The sequence below is a fragment of the Schistocerca piceifrons genome, chromosome 7 (assembly GCF_021461385.2).
Source record: "Schistocerca piceifrons isolate TAMUIC-IGC-003096 chromosome 7, iqSchPice1.1, whole genome shotgun sequence".
NCBI lineage: Eukaryota > Metazoa > Arthropoda > Insecta > Orthoptera > Acrididae > Schistocerca > Schistocerca piceifrons.
This window is the reverse complement of record NC_060144.1, coordinates 191,905,149-191,926,520: the sequence shown is the minus strand read 5'-3', so window position 1 is coordinate 191,926,520 and position 21,372 is coordinate 191,905,149. Positions and strand designations below refer to the sequence as shown.

Below are 21,372 nucleotides of genomic sequence, written 5' to 3'. Positions count from 1 at the left end.
ATTGTCATTATTGCATTCTGGATTTTGCCAAACAGAAAAGAAGTCAGATTTAGAACCATTGTTAGATGTTTATAAATTTTACCTTTAATAACATTGTTTTTATTTACTATCAAATATCACTGAAAAGCAGATGGGGCAAGCTAAGAACTTTAAGTTTTCCAATTAGAGGTGAAACATGTTCCACTCTCTGCAATGCACAGATCAGATTACTCTTGAATTTCTGATTTAGTGGTCTCTCTTAACTCCAGAGCCCATCTCCATGTTCAAGTGTGTTGAACTGTGCTTACACAATGGACATGCAATAAGGTAAATAAGTTAAACCTTTGTTGCGGAAGAATTTTTTGTAGTCGGAATTTTATCTGACAGAGTGGAGGCAGCAGGACTATTTCTGCTAGATTACAGACAAATAAATGCTCTGCATTAAATTCCAAGTCAGTTCATAAAGTCTTACGGCAGAATGTAACACAGTGTTAAAACTGACATCCATTAGACACACAGAAGCACTTCATGTTTTTCCCCAAGAGGAACATACTATATGTTAGTTCTAAGAAAAATTTCCTTACTTGCTTCCTTGTTAATCAAATCAATAACATCACACAGCACTAATATTTGGAGAACATCCATACAATACCGTTACAATATGATGTATCATCCATAGACTGGAAAGAGTAATCCTACACCTATATTAATATCTTTCATGTACATTAAATTATTTTCCACAAATTCTGATTAGTAAATATAATATTATCCTGTAAGGGAATGGATATTTTAATCATTTGTGTTCAGCTACTTAAACATATTATACTGCACTAGCTACATACATTCTTTTCTTTACCAAAGACATCTGTTTGAACCTATTTTAACAGCAAATCTTTCTGAAATAGATTTCTTAATAATAGTATTTTCTTCAGTCGACAAGGCACTGCCACAATGAATCTGTTTATTTTTCAGTTCAGCAACAATTTACGATTGTTTTAAAATAAACCATGACTCAAAGATCATACTTCACTTTGTCAAAACACTGTATGAGGCACAAATATGTATCTCTCTAGTAGTTTTTACAGAATACAGGGGCACATGGTCAAAGAACATCATGAGCTTTGCTTTGTCTCCAATTGGAACTTGCATGAAATACTAACCACTTTATTGTAAAAGCCAAGAAATAACTCCTCACATTAATAGTAAATGAAAGTTGACAAAATTTCTCCATTTGCTTATGTTCCTGCTCTTCTGACACACCTTTTAGCATACATTTTATGGTGCTGCAACTAACAGTGGGAGTCTTTGTTTGGAGTTCAGTGATTAATATTACAGTTCTTAGTAATGTCTGGTGCATCAGTCTAGCTTTCACAGTATCTGCTCCATTAGTTTCTTTGTTAATGACATTGTGGGCCTGGACAATGCACTGGCCACCCCTTCACCAGTGATCTTGCCCTTACTCATGTCAATGCACACACACACACACACACACACACACACACACACACACATATAGGTAAATGGCATTCAGCTGTCCTCCTCCTTCCTCTGTTTCTACACATTTCCTCTGTTTCTACACATCAAGCTCGTGTGTCACCGAGTCAATTTTTGATCATTAGGTATAGTTCTCAAACAAACCCTAAAGTTGGCATATATGATATCATCTGCCCTTCAATTTGTCAAATTTCTTTTACTGGAGTTTGTGTAATTATCCAGAGCCAGCTCAATTCACTTTAGGATTTTAGGCTTCAAAGGCCTGAATCACTTTTAAGCACCTATGCAGAATATAGAATTGGGCACAAATCTTTTGAAAATCCAACCTGAAGAATGCCTTTCAGCATCTTAAATTACTTTTGTTCCTTCCTTCCTTTTAGCCATTTCTAATATACAACTGCTGGAAGAATAATATTACATTATAAGCAATATCCACTAATTATCGTGTTATTGCTATCGATACTGGTAAGGTAACAAAATATTAGACATAAAAGACCATATCTTTTGATTGTACTGACGTAGAAGCTTAAATATTTTACGCCGCGAAAGGACAATAGACCTTAGTATATGACGACATAAATTTCAACTTCATACGTGTAACCATTCCTAAGAAAAAGGGGTCTAGACAGACAGACACATAACAAATAGCAAAAAAATATTTTTTCACATGATATAACTGCAAATTAATTATTTTCAGATTTTTTCCTTTACTTTCACTGTGAAAGCTTACTGCTTGCAAATTTTATGATTCTAGGTCAATGGGAAGTGCCTGTATGTTTCGATGAGCGAGTTTGCGAATATCAAAATATATTAGGTAATTGGCCATATCTTTTTGAGTTAATTGACATAGGAGCTTAAACTTTCTACACCATGGGCAAAACATAGCCCTTAGTGTCTGACATACACTTGAATTTGATATGTCTACCAGTTATCGAGAAAACGGGTATTTAACGGATGAACTAACAGACAGATATCAAATAAAAAATAAATAAAAAAATAAATAAAAAAAATACAATATAAAAAAAGAATCTTCATACGATATAAATACAAATTAACCATTTTCAGGTTTTTTCCATTAGGTGTACTGTGAAACCTTCCTTCTTGCCAAATTTCATGTGTCTAGGTCAATGGGAAGTACCCTACAGGTTTTGATGTGTGTGTTTGCAAGTATCAAAATATGTGACATAAATGGTCGTGTCTTTTGACTGTACTGACTTGGAAGCTTAAACATTTTACACCACCAAGGGAGTACAGACCTTATTGTGTGACAAATTTCAACTTGGAAAATCCAGGATGGAATGTAACAATATTGATAAATTTCAACTTGATACATCTACCCATCCCTGAGAAAAAAGGGTCCTAACAGACAGATGGACAGACAAATATTTGGAAAACAAATGAACAAAAAATTTTTTGTGTGTGATATAATTACAAATTAACAATTTCTGGTTTCTTCCTTTAGTTGTATTGTAAGCTATAGGTTTTCATGAATGAGATTGTATCAAAATATGTGATGCAAATGGCCATATCTTTTGATTGCATTGACTGAGAAGCTTCAATTTTTTAGCTGTGACAAGGAACCATAGAAATTAGTATGTGGCATATATTTCAACAAAGACAACAAAGTGATCTTATAAGGGTCCAGTATTTATAGACTGAGACACAGAACCCTAAAAATAACAATAAAAATGAATTTTTAAAAAAATCAACTAGAATTTAAACAAGTCTGTGTGGCTGCTCCTGTGAGTGTGTGTAGATAAATTAGAAAAAAGTAATGTGACTTTGCTGTCATATATGCGTTGACGCATCACACGTCAGCCAACTTCAAATGAGTGACTGCCTTTCTATTTTTCTGCCTTTTTTTTTAAAAAATAAAGTTTTTAGGACTACTCAACAAAAACAACGGACATTCCAAAGGTATGTGCTAACTTTATGTTGAAGGTACTAGTGATTAGATTAACATCCCTGGATGTTAAATCTTACAATTATACAGGGAATATTTCAAAAATAACATCACATATGTAGAGCACAACAAACTACAATGAAAATTATGTTGCATCTATATGTAGATACATAATTGACAAGACACTGTACAGTGCATGGTGAAGGTCACCACATACCACTACTAGCCACTTCCTTTTCTCTTCCACCCACAAACAGAGCAAGTGAAAAACGACTGTCTACAAGACTCAGTATGAGCCCTAATTTCTCTCATCTTATCTTTGTGGACCTTACACAAAATGTACATTGACTACAGTAGATTTCTTCATCAGATGGCTCAAATACCGGTTCTCTAGATTTCCACCGTTCCCTACTATCAGACAGTGAATCCAGTACTGATTCAGAAAGGTATGGTTTCCATAGCTACAAGAATTAAGGTTATACATAAATAGTCAATACCTCACAAACAGCAGAAGGACAGACAGCATAAACCAGATAACACTTAGCCTGCACAAGGATTGTGGCAGAAAATGATTGTGAACTTTTCAAAGGGACTACAGACCTGAAATTCCACTGAGTAATTTAAGAAAATGATAAATCTACATCTCGATTGCATGCTGTAGATTTAAATTTAATTACTTCTTGAGGAAAATGCACTGCTCAACTCCTATCCCAAGTTGCTCTGTCAAGACAGAACTGTTTCTTCTGTACAACTTTTATGGTAAAGAAAGCGTAAACTGAACAGGAATGCCACTTACCCAATGATCTGCCCATTAATTGCATTACACACAATGGCATTTTTCCACGACTAACAGCTATGGAATGTGTCTCTACTTAAATTTTAAACAGTTTCCAAACTGGAACATTAAACATTCATCTGGCACACTGTAATTTACTGACCAATGGGCGAGGAACTTGTTGGTGTCCTAAGAAGACCGTGTTTCTATCAGGATGAGCAACCTGATGGTGGTTACGTTACAATTAATAGAGAATATTCTGACTTTTACACCAAATGTTGATTAAGAAAACAGCTAGCAGATTTGTTACCCCAGGTGACAAATTGACATCTTTATATAACAAATAACTGTACAATTTTATAGCTACACACACCAAGAATATTGCCACTTTTTATTGATTGCTTGGTCACTTTATTTGGTTAGCGGTTGTCTACAATTATGACATACACTGTCTTACAAAAGATTATTTCTAACACTTTGTCACAGTTTTACAAATAATAAAGCAGTTATGTAGTGTGTGAGACTGTTAAAAGCCTTATTTGGGCCAAAAGTGTTTTGCTTTGTTTAAAAGCATCGTAAGTTGTCAGTCTGGCTCCTAACACTATACACAGGGAAATAATGTAAGGAGCCAAAAATCTGTCCACTGATGGTAGTGAAATACTTTAGGTGCAAACAACACTTTATGCAGTTGCAAAAGAGAGCATGACCCACATTACTTGTATTGCTTTTAAATTTACACTTCACCTGCTCATTGCAAATAAATGATAGACTTACATTCCAGTTATTTCATAGAATTGTATGTGACATAATTAAAACTGGTGGCTTTAGTCATCTACTAAAATAGTCTTACCTTCTTTATTCACCTTCTCAGGTATAGTTCCAGCGGAGTCACGTGGTTTCTCGTGCATAAATGGGCAATGCGGTTTGCGGCAACCACCTGGTTGGTTCTCCCAGTAGCAGGGAATTAATTTACGATTTTTCTGTAACAATTTTATTTACTTTTTATTAGCCAAAGTAAAATGATAGATATTTTTATTGAAACACGCAATATGATCTACTGTGCATAACTAACTTAAAACTGTGCTCTTCTGTGTCTTTATAACAAAGTAAAAACTTAGAACACAAAAAAATTATACCAGCAAAACCTTTAATCTAGTAGCACAAATGTTTATATACCAGGAGTAACCAAACCAGAAACAACTCTTATTACATATTTAATATAAATGGACAGACATAACATCTACTCTACAGTTCAGAAAAGTCACCCAGAACGTTGGGCTAGGGGAGAATTATCACACAGGATGAGAAGGAAAGACTGATTGTTGGGGACTGCACCGTACGAGATTTGAAAACCTGAAAGCTTAAAGGTGGAGGACAGGGTAGTACACAAGATAGAGATTTCTGCTAAAACAACACACGAGTTAATAAGAGTGAAAAGCTAAGTTCATTGTATGTAACAGAGGTGGGAGGGGGGACAGCGAAAAATATAAGAGTCAGAAAATGAAAGATGTTGGAAACTAAAATGGAGTGAAGAAAGGAGTAGTTTTTGTTGTTGTGGTCTTCAGCCCAAAGACTGGTTTGATGCAATTCTCCATGCTACTCTATCCTGTGCAAGCTTCTTCATTTCCCAGTACCTACTGCAGCCTACATCTTTCTGAATTTGCTTAGTGTAGTCATCTCTTGGTCTCCCTCTACGATTTTTACCCTCCACGCTGCCCTCCAATACTAAATTGGTGATCCCTTGATGCCTCAGAACATGTCCTACCAACCGATCCCTTCACATTTCGAAAGCTTCTATTCTCTTCTTGACTATACCATTTATCACCCATGTTTCACTTCCATACATGGCTACACTCCATACAAATACTTTCAGAAAAGTTTTCCTGATGTTTAAATCTATACTCAATGTTAATAAATTTCTCTTCTTCAGAAACACTTTCCTTGCCATTGCCAGTCTACATTTTATATCCTCTCTACTTCTACCATCATCAGTTATTTTGCTCCCCAAATAGCAAAACTCCTTTACTACTTTAAGTGTCTCATTTCCTAATCTAATTCCCTCAGCATCACCCGATTTAATTTGACTACATTCCATTAGCCTTGTTTTGCTTTTGTTGATATTCATTTTATATCCTCCTTTCAAGACACTGTCCATTCCGTTCAACAGCTCTTCAAGATCTTTTGCTGTCTCTGACAGAATTACAATGTCATCGGTGAACCTCAAAGTTTTTATTTCTGCTCCATGGATTTTAATTCCTGCTGCAATTTTTTCTTTTTTTCCGTTTACTTCTTACTCAATATACAGATTGAATAATATCGGGGTTAGGCTACAACCCTGTCTCATTCCCTTCCCAACCACCGCTTCCTTTTCATGCCCCTTGATTCTTATAACTGCCATCTCATTTCTGCACAAATTGTAAATAGTCTTACACTCCCTGTGTTTGACCCGTGCCACCTTCAGAATTTGAAAGAGAGTATTCCTGTCAACATTGTCAAAAACTTGGAATGCTAGAAATGTAGGTTTGCCTTTCCTTAATCTATCTTCTAAGATAAGTTGTATGGTCTCTGTTGCCTCAAGTGTTCCAACATTTCTACGGAATCCGAACTGATCTTCCCCAAGATCAGCTTCTGCCAGTTTTTCCATTTGTCTGCCAAGAATTCGTGTCAGTAATTTGCAGCTGTGACTTATTAAACTGATAGTTCGGTAATTTTCATATCTGTCAATGCCTGCTTTTTTTTGGGGTTGGAATTATTATATTCTTCTTGAAGTCTGGGGGTATTTCGTCCCTCTCATACATCTTGCTCACCAGATGGTAGAGTTTTGTCAGGACTGGCTCTCCCAAGGCTGTCAGTAGTTCTAATGGAACATTGACTACACCGGGGGCCTTGTTTCGACTCAGGTCTTTCAGTGCTCTGTCAAACTCTTCACGCAGTATCGTATCTCCCATTTCATCTCCATCCTCTTCCCTTTCGATAATACTGTCCTCAAGTTCATCGCCCTTGTATAGACCCTCTATATACTCCTTCCACCTTTCTGCTTTCCCTATTTTGTTAGAACTGGGTTTCCATCTGAGCTCTTGATATTCATACAAGTGGTTCTCTTTTCTCCAAAGGTCTCTTTAATTTTCCTGTAGTCAGTATCTATCTTACCCCCTAGTGACATATGCCTCTACATCCTTACATTTGTCCTCTAGCCATCCCTGCTTAGCCATTTTGCACTTCCTGTTGATCTCATTTTTGAGACGTTTGTATTCCTTTTTGCCTGCTTCATTTACTGCATTTTTATATTTTCTCCTTTCATCACTTAAATTCAATATCTCTTCTGTTATTCAAGGATCTCTACTAGACCTCGTCTTTTTACCTACTTGATCCTCTGCTGCCTTCACTATTTCATCTCTCAAAGCTACCCTTTCTTCTTCTACTGTACTCCTTTCCCCTGTTCTTGTCAATTGTTCTCTCCGAAACTCTCAGACCGTGGTCCGAGTCCACATCTGTCCCTGGAAATGTCTTACAATTTAAAACCTGGTTCCTAAATCTCTGTCTTACCATTGTATAATTTATATGAAACCTTCCAGTCTCTAGGCCTCTTCCAAGTATACAGCCTTCTTTCACGATTCTTAAAACAAGTGTTAGCTATGCTTCAGTTATGCTCTGTGCAAAATTCTACCAGGTGGCTTCCTCTTTCATTTCTTACCCCCATTCCATATTCACCTACTATATTTCCTTCGCTTCCCTTTCCTACTATCGAATTCCAATAACCCGTGACTATTAAATTTTCATCTTCCTTCACTATCTGAGTAATTTCTTTTATCTCATCATACATTTCTTCAATCTCTTTGTCATCTGCGGAGGTAGTTGGCATATAAATCTGTACAAGTGTGGTAGGCATGGGCTTCGTGGTTATCTTGGCTACAATAATTTGTTTACTATGCTGTTCATAGTAGCTGACCAGCACTCGTATTTTCTTATTCATTATTAAACCTACTCCTGCCTTACCCCTATTTGATTTTGTATTTATAACCCTGTATTTACCTGACCAAACGACTTGTTCCTCCTGCCACCGAACTTCGCTAATTCCCACTATATCCAACTTTAGCCTATCCATTTTCCTTTTTAAATTTTCTAACCTACCTGCCCGATTAAGGGATCTGACATTCCGCGCTCCAATCCGTAGAATGCCAGTTTTGTTTCTCCTGATAACGATGTCCTCCTGAGTATTCCCCACCCGGAGATCTGAATGGGGGACTATATTATTTCTCGAACATTTTACCCAAGAGGACGCCGCCATCATTTAACCGTACAGTAAAGCTGCATGCCCTCAGGAAAAATTACAGCTACAGTTCCCCCTCGCTTTCAGCCGTTCACAGTATCAGCACAGCAAGGCTGTTTTGGTAAATGTTACAAGGCCAGATCAGTCAATCATTCAGACTGTTGGCCCTACGACTACTGAAAAGGCTGCTGCCCCTCTTCAGGAACCATATGTTTGTCTGGCCCCTCAACAGATACTCCTCCGTCATGGTTGTACCTAAGGTACGGTTATTTGTATCGCTGAGGGACACAAGCCTCCCCACCGACGGCAAGGTCCAAGTAGTAGTTACTGTGAATAAATGCCGAGACGGAAGGAATTAACGTAAATTAAGGCCAGGTGGGTGGCGAGAACCAAGGAAATGTTGTGTGCCTAGTTCCTACCTGCGGAGTTCTGAGATATTGGTGTCTGGGGGAAGAATCTACATGGCACGAGTGGTAAAACAGTTACCGAGGTCATGACTGTCATGTTGTACAGCACGCTCTGTAACAGGATATTGTGTATTCCCTGTATACACCCTCTGCCGATGCCCATTCATCATGACTGATATCTGAGTGGTAGTCATGCCAATGTAAAAGTCTGAACGGTGTTTATGTAACAGCTGGTATATGACATGCGTCATTTCGCAGGTGGCTCTCCCTTTGATAGTATATGCTTTGCCAGTTACAGGGCTGGAATAGGTGGTTGTATGAGGGTGCACAGGGCAAGTCTTGCAACGGTGATGGTCACAGGTGTAGGAGCCATAGGGTAGGAAGATGGGTGCAGAAGGAGCATTGGGTCTGACAAGGATGTTGTGGAGATTGGGAGGGCAATGAAAAGATACTCTAGGTGTGGTGGACAAAATCTCAGACAGAAAGGATCTCTTTTCAGGCCATGATTTTAGGAAGTCATGGCCTTGTCAAAGTGGTTGAATGATACATTCAAGACCAGGATAATACTGTGGTGTGTTCCGAAGTTGTTTTTCGGAGGGGTCAGCAGTACCAAGATTGGATGTGATGGCCCAGGAAATGTGCTTTTAAAGTAGGCTGTTGGGATAATTACATTCAATGAATGCTGGAGTGAGGGTGCACTGCTGTAAAGAGTCTGCATCCAAACCAATAAGTTTGCCTCAAATGCCAAGGCTGTATTGGAGGTTAGGTTTGACATGGAAAGGGTGGCAACTGTTAAAATGTAAGTACTGTTGTTTGTTAGTAGATTTCATGTGGACGGAAGTGTGTAGCTGTTTCTTCGAAAACATGCTTTTGCACTATCAAAACTAAGGTCCCACATTCTGTTTCTTGAAACCTACTTGTCCCTTGAGTTACTTCCTAAGTCTTAACACTGAAAGTCCCTGTTTCTGGATGTAATTCTACTCTACACCAGCCTCTTTTACAGTTTCAAATACAGCAGTCTCTTGAACTGACCAACTAATCTGGGACCTATATGCCTCACCTGCCAATTTCCTCTCCATCAGACTTCTCTACTACAAAATCCTGCAGCTATCTGCCTTCATGTTTCCTTGGAGGGTATCATCCCCCAAGCCAACTTCAGACTGCAATGACATGCCAGACTTCACCTCTCAGAAAGCTATCCCACCCTCTCAATAGTGGTGTTCCCCTTCCTGTCCCTCTGCAGCTCCCCAAACAGTGACACCATCAACCACCACTCCTTTCCCACTCCCACAGACCAAGTTTGGCCAACCTCGTTAACATCCCACAGCCTTCACCACAGCCTCCCTGACCTGTAATAACTCATAATCACAAGAACCAGTCACAACTGTACAATGCCACAACCTCTCATCCAAAGCATCCCCCCCCCCCCCCGAATTATCTGTATTATCCAAGGGTCTTACTTTCAGCCCTAAACCTGCATTTCACCATGCTTCTTTGGTGAAGGACCTACTTTCCTTTACACATAATGTCAACTGGAAATATCACTTTGCAATCCAATCCCAAAACATTTGTAACAGCAAATCAGGTATTGAAACATGCTGTGAAAAATACCAATCGTGATTCCAACTTGATCCACCACCACTATCTCAAAATCATCCCTTACAAGCCTTCCAAGAATTCCTCACATCCAGCATTGCTTCACGACCCTTCCCCAAGTTTCTACAACATCACCTTAACTTGTCCTCTGCAGAACTCCAGGCTCTACAATCCCTAAAAGCTGATGATTACATCATTATCCTCCTGGGCAGACAATGGATCTACCACTGTGGCACTTGACCGACAGGAGTAAACTCCTGCACTCACAGCAGCTGCCACAGAGATCCCATCCTTGTGATTCAAACTGACCTGCAGTCCCTCCTAAAAACCATTAGGCTCCTCACAAGGACTTACACCTCAATCCATAGAAATTATTACCCCACCCAAACCATGCACCTCAACCTATTACCTTGTTCCTAAGATCCACAAACCCAATCATCCTGGCCATCTTATAGTTGCAGGCTTCAAAGCACCGACCAAACGTATATCTGATCAGCGCATGCAACCCATAGTACAAAGACTTCCCTCCTATATCAAAGATACCAACCATTTCCTATATCGTCTGATATCTATGCCTGTCCCACTCCCATCACACCTTGCTTCTCACCATTGACCCGTCCTCTCTCTATACCAACGTACTCCATGTACATGGTCTGTCTGCTGCTTAACAGTTCCTCAGTCAGCCCACACCTGATTCCAAACGTATGAAATCCTTCTTACTCACCTTAATCAACTTTATACTTACAAACAACTACTTCACCTTTGAGGGTCAGACATACAAACAGATCAGGGTACAGTCATGGGAACCAGGATGGGTCCTTCCTATGCCAGACTTTTCATGGGTTGCTTGGAGGGGGCTTTCCTGGGATCCATAAGCCTTCAGCCCCTGGTTTAGTTCAGATACATTGATGACACCTTCGCTGTATGGACTCATGGAGAGGCTGATCTCATCCTCAACGAAGGCTAGCTACACACTTCCGTCCACATCAAACCTACCAACAAACAACAGTACTTACATTTTGACAGTTGCCACCCTTTCCATGCAAACCTTACCTCCCATACAGCCTTGGCATTCAAGACAAACATTTTTTCAGATGCAGGCTCTTTACAGTAATACACCATCACTCTCACTTCAGGAAGGACCTAATTATTCCAAAAGCCTACTTCAAAAGCAGATTTGCTGTGCCATCACATCCAATCTTGGTATTGCTGATCCCTCCAAAAAAACAACTTTGGAACACACCACTTGTCACCCAGTATTATCCTGGTCAGGAAGGTATCAATCAGCTACTTCAACATGGCCATGACTTCCTAAAATCATGACCTGAAAAGACATCCTTTCTGTATGAGATTTTGCCCACCACACCTAGAGTAGCTTTTCATCGTCCTCCCAATCTTTGTAACATTCTTGTCAGATCCTATGCTGCTTCTGCACCCATCTCCATATCCTATGGCTCCTACCCCTGTGACCATCCCCGCTGCAAGACTTGCCCTATGTACCCTCCTACCAACACCTATTCCAGCCTTGTAACTGGCAAAAATATACTATCAAAGGGAGAGCCACCTGGGAAACAACACCTGTCATATACTAGCTGTTATGTAAACAGTGTTAGGCCTTTTACATTGGCATGACTACCACCCAGTTGTCAGTCAGGATGAAAGGGCATTGGCAGAGGGTGTATACAGTCAACACAGAATATCCTATTGCAGAGCATGCTGTACAACATGACAGTCATGACCTCGGTGCCTGTTTCACCACATGCGCCATCTGGATTCTTCCTCCAGACATCAATTTCTCAGAATTCCGCACGTGGGAACTAGCACTACAACATGTCTTTGGTTCTCACCACCCACCTGGCCTTAATTTACGTTAAATCCTTTAGTCTCAGCATTTATTCACAGTAACTACTCCTTTCTTCACTCTATTTTAGTTTCCTACATCTTTCATTTTCTGACTCGTCTATTTTTCGCTGTCCCCCCTCCCACCTCTGTTACATACAACACATTTAGCTTTCCATTCTTATTAACTCACATGTGTAGTTTTAGTAGTAATCTCTATCTTGGGTATTACCCTGTCTTCCACCTTTAAGCTCTCAGGTTCTCAAATCTCATCCGGTGCAGTCCCCAACAATCAGTGTTTCTTTCTCGTCTCGTCTGGTAAATCTACTCTGATCTGGGGTTCTGGGTGGCTTTTCTGAACTGTACCCCTTTCCGTAAACCTCTCCAGGCCTTTTTCTTCACCCCTCTTCCTTCCCCTTCCTGCCAGAAGAAGGAACTACAGGCTCCAAAAGCTTGTAATAGTTAAATCCTGTGTGTGTGTGTGTGTGTGTGTGTGTGTGTGTGTGTGTGTGTGTTCCCCTGCCACCGCTTGGTGAGTAGATTTTTTATCTATCTGTTTATATTATATTACCAATAACTGACTATTTTTGTTATTTAATTACATATTTAGATGCTCTGCACCAAATGAATAAAACTGTATTAAAGTTCCCTGTGAATGAGACATGCAGCTGCCCAAAATGAGGAAGTTAATTGTAACTTAATACCAACAATGAAAATGTACTGCACCCCAAAAATAGATTTTATGTACAATAGTACACATCAGACAAAAAGTGTCCCTACAGTTTGTGTTTACAATACTAGCAAAAGAATCAATGTCTACATTTAAGTGTAGAGGAAGAACTCTGATTTACACACAGGTGAGTTCACAGTTAATGCATGCATGAAATAATTAGCAAATCAGTATCAAAAATTTCACCCTTCTGAAGGAATGAGTAAATTAATTACTTCACAGTCCTTGGAATGTATTAAATGAAACTGTACAAGTTGCAAATTTAGTTTATGCAATATACCGAAAAAACTATCACATTCATTGCAATAACACACTGATCCCTGAGGAAATACTGTAAAAGCTCCCCATCGTATCATCCTAATTCAATTGAATATGCGAAAGTTGGGAATAAATTGCTCACCTACCACAGTCTTCAAAAATAAGGAGTAATAAAAGTTACTAACCACCGTGGGTTTAAAAAAAAAAAAAAAAAAAAAAAGCACTACAAGTAGAAAATGATTATGAAGTAACAATGAACATCCAAGTGGAAGTATTATATTGTTTTTGTATCTTACCCTTAGTTCCATATGCCTGAAGTTGCAGTGCTGGTTCAAACACTTGCCTTGCTGCCAGTATGTGCAAACTGTCTCACAACCCAAGGCTGATGGCTCATGTCGAAAAAGACAACCGTCTCCCTGCAAGTAATTTACAAATTCTGTTAGAAGTCCAGTGAATAAGTATTTTATATGCCTTTTTTCTTAGGAATTACAAAAAATACTTACATAATTCAATTGTCAATATGGCTTTATTCTATTTCAAAGATTATGTATATGAAGACTCCATCAGCTTGCCAATAGGCATCACAGCACAATGACAGACTGACACCATGAAAAACCAAAATGGCATAAATAAAAGTGCTACTAACTGGTACCACAAACACAGCTACATAACTGATGACACTTAAGTGTTGAGCAGCACCCACCCTTTCGATAGTATTGCCACTTTGACTGCTTGTGTGTTAATTTTCTTGCTTATATATCAATGAAAATAATCAAGTTTTGAAAATATAATTGGATGGATTAAAAAAATCTGCTCATCAAGTGGAGGCGGGATAAACACATACAAAAGTTAAGGAAATGTGCAAGCTTCTGGAGCCAGTGGCTGTACATTTCTGTATCTATTTATCTAATTGTATTAAATTTTGCGGCATAGTTATTTAGGTTGCTTCTCAACTTGTGTAACAAGACGGGGCATTTTGCACCACAAAAAAATCTGAGGTGGCCATCAGGAATCTGTGTCAGGAGCCAGCTATGTTAACCACTACATCACAACACAGTCCAAAGTTCCCAGTTAAACATGATGTATCTGCACATTTTATCAACAGCACTGTGAGTAGAACTAAATATTTATCTTATGTAATGCTCATTTTAAGTATTTAGTGGTAAGATGGGCGACAAATTGTGGAACTTAATTGGAACAAACAAAAGACAAGAGAATCCCTCAATACGATGTCTGAAGAAAAATCAGAGTACCATTGATAATACCAAACTTGAAAAAGTTGCAGGTACAAATTAGAATTTCCTTGTAAAACTTTGCTGTTTATGTAAACAGACTGTCTACAGTTCCATACTGACAAAATTCAAACATTGGCACAAGTCCGAGTAAGCAATTGGAAGGTGGGAATATGAGGAAGGAAGGTAGAGGAGAGGAAAGAATGTGCAGAGGGAGGGATGGGTGTGGAGCAAGGTTGTTTTTGTAAAACTTTGCTTTTGATTTCCTTAAAAGAAACCTCACACCAACCCGGAGAGCCCAACGAAGCTGTGCAAAGTGTGAGGTATCTCTGCTTTATTGCAATTTCTTTGGAATATGCTAATTATTGAGTAGTAGAGTCGGTTGATGCAAATGAACATCCAAGTGGAAGTATTATATTGTTTTTGTATCTTACCCTTAGAAACAGCGGTCATACAATTTAATATTTCTGTCTGATGTTGAACACAAGAATCTGTAAGGTGAGTTTATTGGGAAAGAGTGTATACAGATGAACTTATATTGCGTAAAAGAGAAAGTTTCAGTATAATAACTGTGTCTGATATAACTGCTGTGTGTGAAGAATTTTTTATTATTTCTAATGGTGGGCATATTGTACCACTTTGTACATGACCATCCAGTATTTAATACTTCCATGCTCCAATTATAGCCCTTAAATGTGGCTATTGCAACTAGACAATCTTTAGTGAAGAAGTCACAGAGGAGGATAAACTGAGACTACTACTAAAATTAAAATCATGATCAGGAAAGAACCAAAGGCACATGTTTACAATGGGCAGGACAATACCTATTGTTGAACAGAGGGGCAAAACCAGAACAGAGTTTTTGAATGGTGAATCAAATAAATGATATTACCATAAAAGTGAAATGATGGCAGAAATTATAAGAACATCATGGAATGGCATTAAACATCAAAAAGAATGAAACATACAGCAACATCAACAGTCAATGTGACAAAGCAAATTTGCAAGAAACAAAATTATAGTTTTGCAAAGAAGTGCTGCAAAAGAACAGTTGATTGAAACAGTTGTACTTTCCGGAGAGTGAAACAGTGGATGACAGCTCAATGTGAATAGTGTTAGAACTATGGCAGCTGAACTTCGGTTCTCTGCGCAGCTGAAAGAAACTTTGGGCGCCACAATCTAACCATTCTGTCATTCATCTCAGATTTAACTTCTCTCTCTGTGTACATCCTACCCTATCAGTTCTTCCGGTTACTAACTGCACTGAATTTTTCAACTCCTTGGATTAGTCACTGGCACAGGAACGCCAACAAAAATCACTGGATTGAGCTGCCGCACATATTATGGCAGCCTATCAAATTTTACTTAATGTAATTGTTCCAGCAGTGACTTCCACACTGCTTGCTATTCTAATACTGAGTATACTGAGTGTGGCTACGTACTAATGTTTCACATGCAAGTTATATAGTAGAAACACATGCAGCCACTACAGTTGACCACATTCTTCAACCAAGTTTAAGTGCAAAAGTTGTGACAAATTTTATTTTGCCACTGTCACAAATTGTAGCTTTGTAATCTCACATTCATTAAAACTATTATTTTGTATTTGTCTTATGAATTGCATACTTTTGTGATTTTCAAACATCTCTCTATTTGGTTCATTTAGACTTAATTACCTTGCTTTTGGAATCATATAAATTTGGATCAAAGGAACCGCCCTTTAAGTGTTTGCTGTAAATGATTTATCATTTGTTTACAAGACAGAGCAATACAATGAGAAGTGTCATGTTTTGCAGCTTTCATTTTATAGTTTTCTTAGTCAAACCTATTTAATTTTATCCTGGCTGATGCTCTGAAGGATTTAATCAAGTAGTTGACTTGGCACCTTCCATACATTAATATATTTTCAATTTGTTTTACTTTTATTGGGTCAATTAGATTGTGACAATACTTAAAAGTGGTGAGGGAGGGGGGGGGGGAACAGACAACCATGTTTCAATATTCTGTTCTGTGATTTAAATCTGCCTTATTGTCAGGTTGGCAAACAATTGATGCCACCCTGGCAGTTACCTATCACCATAACGATGCTGGGCACTGTGTGCTCATGTCATTCTAAAACAGATCAACTGCAGTCTGATGAGGCCTTTGAACGTCATACAACTTCTACTCTATTACAAACTACATTGTAACTGCCACCTCCGCTAAAAGCACTAGAAATCAATCATTCACTTCCTTTATTATTATTATTATTATTATTATTATTATTATTATTATTATTATTATTATTATTAATAATAATAATTAACCCTGATCCTTAAACATGTAGTGATTTTTATGTTAAATCCTAATCCTTGCCATATGAATGTTTCAGTTGCTTGTACTCCCCAAAGCTATCTGAAACCAGTTTCTACTACCTTTGCAAAGCTGCCACTGTCACATTCCTATGTTGGCAATTTTAGTCACCATACGGTGATGTAACAATTGTACTCACGTTCCAAGGTGTGAATTGTTAAATGAAATTAAAATATTGCACTGTTAAATGAAAACCAAATATTGTTATCCCCTTATTTATGACCCCATTGACACTGTAGAGTTCATCCATGATGAACTCTTTCAGGGAGAGGGTAGGAGATACACAAGATGTCCCCAGGTCCCATTTTATTTAGATTTTACAAAGAGTCCACCTATTTTGTCCATCACCTTTCAGCTAATGCAACAACAATCAACTGGTTCCCGTGGAATAGGCTGAATTGTTGTTAGAAGAGCCGCCTTGCCAATCAATTCATGTCACATCACCTAACACGTATTACTGAGGGCTCTCCGAGCCATGCCTGAAAAAATCTCTCCCCCTGTCTGAGCCAATGCCTAGAGCAGATAGTAAATGGCTTCATTCCTTCGTCTTTGAATTTTCCCTTCTCTTTCGAAATGGGTCTGTGGCTACTAGAGTTTTCTTATCTCATTCTCCTGGCAACCCTTGCCATGTATCCCTGTGGGCAAATAAATCAATATGGTTTCTTTTTCTAAACCTGATTACACCTTCGACGAAGTGTACACAATAATATCATCTCATGCTACAACAGTCACCTTTGCTCTAGGGATCCCCATTTGAGTTCATGAAATATCTCCGTAATACTGTAATTCTTGTGTGCTGATTGAACCTACCAGTGCCAAGAATGCATCTGAACTGTTACAATCTCTTCCTTTAATATGACCTGGTGGGGAACCCAAACACTTGAGTAGTACTAAAAGATGGGTCACACTAACATTCTATATATCATCTCTTTTATAAATGAGCTACACTTTCCCAAAATTATCCCAATAAAAAGAAGTTACTTGATTACGAAGGTATTTTTTGAAAAAAATATTTTTACATCTACAAATACCGAGTCCTATTTGTGGAGCATTATTACTTGTCATTCAGCTTTATTGTACATATATTGCTACATGCCATGTAGCTAACAAAATTTTTCGATCCCTGAATCTAAATATTCAGATAACTTGTAGAAAGAATGGCTGATGGAGGCATTTTTTAATTTTCCATCAAAACGGTTTGTTTGGGTCAACGGAAATGTCCAATTCCACCCGTCGGAATGGCCCGTGATGTAAGGCTGTTGTGGTGTGTGACGTCTTGACGGTGCGTAGCTTAGTTTGTGGGAGTGGCGTGTTTGTAGGTGTTGTTTTTATGTGATCGGTGGTGCTCTCTGGTGGTGTGTTTATATGTTGTGTGTTAGGTGATGTTTTCGGTTTAATTTGTGTGTATTAGCATGTTCATAGGTGGCGTATTGTTGCGGTCGGTTGTTCTCTCTGGTGGTGTGTTTATGAGTAGCGTGTTACGTGGCATATGCGGTTCATTTGTATGGGAGCACTGCACGTGTGTGGTATTGGTGGTGACTGTGCTTTCAGCGAAATATTTTTCAGTGAGTTAACGATTCTGGTTTTGTTATGCTGGCGTTATTGTAGTTTTTTTTCTATTTGTCATGTGTGAATTTCAGTAAATTGCTTTTTTTTATGCCTTTGGTAGGTATGGATATGACTGACAAGGTCAACAGTTTTCGGTTGTCGGTGATGATGGGGGACAGTGCGTTGTCTCTAATAAAATTTTTTCAGCTATTTGGCCTGTTTGTTGAAGTCGTGAAGCGTTCAGTGTTTCGTGAAGACATGAGACTTACTAAATTTCCAGCGTCTTGCGCCAGGCTATATGTGGAGATGTCGTATGGATAACTTATGGTTGTTTGTATTGGTGATTTGGTATTTTGCTTTGCTGTTGACTTATATGACTTTAGGGAAGTGCTTGATTGCAAGGTGTGGTTGTGGCTATGGCTGGTTTGGTATCGTTAGTTGCTGTTGACCTATATAGGTCAAGGGAAGTGTTTGATCCCAATTTCGATTTTCTAGGTGTCTTTTTTTGTGGTAGGATTAAGTGTGGTGGTGGTGAAAGTATTGAGATTTATAGTGTGGTATCGGTAGTTACTGTTAACCTATATAGGTTTAGGGAAGCGTTCGAGTCCCAATTTTGATTTTCTAGGTTGACGATTCCTGTCCAACAAGGATGTGCAGCACACAGTTACAGATTCTTCACACAGCAGAATACAATGTTTTATCAAATGGGCATTTCAACCTGGTGCACCGGTGGAATGATTGAATCAATGCTCATGGTAATTTTGCCTAGTTGGTATACTGATTCTGGACTACACAGCCTTTGAATGGGAACTTCTTGATTGCCCCTCATACATACTGCACTTAACCCAAGTAAGCCCGACATCCTTCTGTAAGGATGACATCATTTAGCGTTGAAGTTACTGATTTCCATGAATAACACACTGTTGCAACAGATAGTGACACATATTTAAATGAAGTGCATTGAGTCACCAATGCACTGCCACAGTCATTTTGTTGCTATAGTTCACAGTTATTGAGAAACTGTGCCTTGAAAATAAGTCCAATTTTACCAAGGATGAATTGACTGAGCTAATGGAATAAACTATATTATTTAGAGTTTTATATTACAATTGAAAGGTTTTGTCAATTGTAATTCAGAACCGTCCTCCCAGAAGGATGTCAGGGTGATATGTTGTCATTTTAAATTCACAGAAAACCATGTAATCTGAAGGAATTTTTGGACATCTTAGAAACAAATTATCATGAAATACTATTAGTGGCATGGCTGTAACATTACACACTCCTCTAAATATTACTTATGACATAACAGATAAAGACTCAGGTGCCAAAGAAAATACAAGTGTACACAAATTACCAGCAAGCCAACTCAATGCTACTGCACTTTGTGATTTGGACATTTCTGGCAACTGTAATTTTGTCAACACAGCACAAAAACAATCCTTAATCTCTGAAGAGGTTCCAGGACCCTCCAGCAGTACAACAAACAAACAAACAAGGCTATCAAAGGAAAAAGTTCAAAATCTCATGAAATATAATGGGAAAATTGGAGAAATAGGTAATCCAACACCCGAATGGTTTCTAAAGTGCACAATTGACATGAAGAAAAGGCGAACACTGCTTGAATATTTCCAACAGTTTTGTGACAAAGAAGTGCTTCAAATGTTGGTCACTTACACAAATCAGTATGCAGCTGAAAGACTGTTCAGAAGATGAGATGTTGGTGTTTATTGCAATATTTCTGCTAAGTGGTTACGTAACAGTGTCACGCAGAAAAATCTACTAGCAACCAGATAGAGACAATCACAATGACCTCACAGAAAATGCTGTGTCCAGGGATCAATTTCACTTTGCGTTTTCCAATCTGTTAGTATGTGACAATGATAATTTACAGAAATCTGATCTTTTGGGACCGTTAGTGTGTATGCTGAGAGAGAGATTCAAACAATTTGCACCTAATGTGCGGCACCATTCTGTCAATGAATCGACAGTCCCGTACTTTGGGAGTCACAGGTGCAAATATTCATAAAAGGGAAACCAATCTGATGTGGAATAAAATTCTGGTGTGGAGGCATCACCGGTGGATATATTATTTGACTCTAACCCTATCACCAAGCTGGCATGTGTAGTAAGGATTATGAAACCAAGGTATGGGCTATGATGTGGTAATGATTTAAGTGGACCAGTCCATTCCACATGTTCCATGGTGAATTTTCTTTGAAAACCTCTTTATCAGTGTTCAACAGCTAAATGACCTAAAGGACAGGGGTGTGGAAGCAACTTGTGGAAACGAGTTAAGAATTGTACTCTGTTATACGCAGATAAAATGATAAAAGAAAAATGGGTACTTTGTTTTGGCTCAACATGAGGAATTTCCACTGTCCGTTGGAAAGACAATGATGATGTTAATGTAACCATCAACTCTTACAGAGTTCAACCATTGTGTTCCATAGCAAGATTTTCCAGGGAACAAAAGAAAAGGATTAACATGCTTCAGCTTAACCTATTACATTCCTACAATGCTCATATGGGGGCAGAGATTGAGCTGATCAAAATGTATCCCTGTACAGAAGCTCTACAAGAGGAAAAAAGTGATATTTCTCCATCATTGCGCATTTCATAGACAATGCACAGCAAAATGCCCGGGATCTTTACAAGGACAATGTAGAAGCCACAGATCATCTGACATTACATCACCAAACTGTCACTGCAATACTAGAGGGCGTCCTAGCAAAAGGGCAAGACAAGAGTCTCGATTTGATGGAAGGCAAGATGATGTTGGCGAATTACCATCGGACAAGAAAACAAAAAGAAGATGCAACTGAAATGTCAAAATTGCCACAAAAAGACTATGACAATGTGTCTAAAAATGTGACGTTCCCTTTATGTTTGTTCCTTTTTATGTTATCTTACAGTTGCATAAAACATGTTTGTAAGATTATTTTGTTTGTTTATTGTATTTATAAGTTGTTTTAACCCCAAAACCCAAATT

The 21,372-nt window shown here is 38.4% G+C and overlaps 1 protein-coding gene across 2 annotated transcripts in view; it reads right to left on the bottom strand.

The window, feature by feature from the left end:
* LOC124804852 (zinc finger CCCH domain-containing protein 11A-like) overlaps positions 1-21,372 on the bottom strand; it is a 69,031-nt gene that overhangs the window by 15,487 nt on the left and 32,172 nt on the right. For both annotated transcript variants that reach the window (XM_047265204.1, XM_047265205.1), the window contains 2 exons: positions 13,548-13,667; positions 5,002-5,131 (listed from right to left, as the gene is read on the bottom strand). In XM_047265204.1, coding sequence (XP_047121160.1) covers positions 5,002-5,131; positions 13,548-13,667 — 250 coding nt within the window. The remainder of the gene's footprint in view (positions 1-5,001; positions 5,132-13,547; positions 13,668-21,372) is intronic.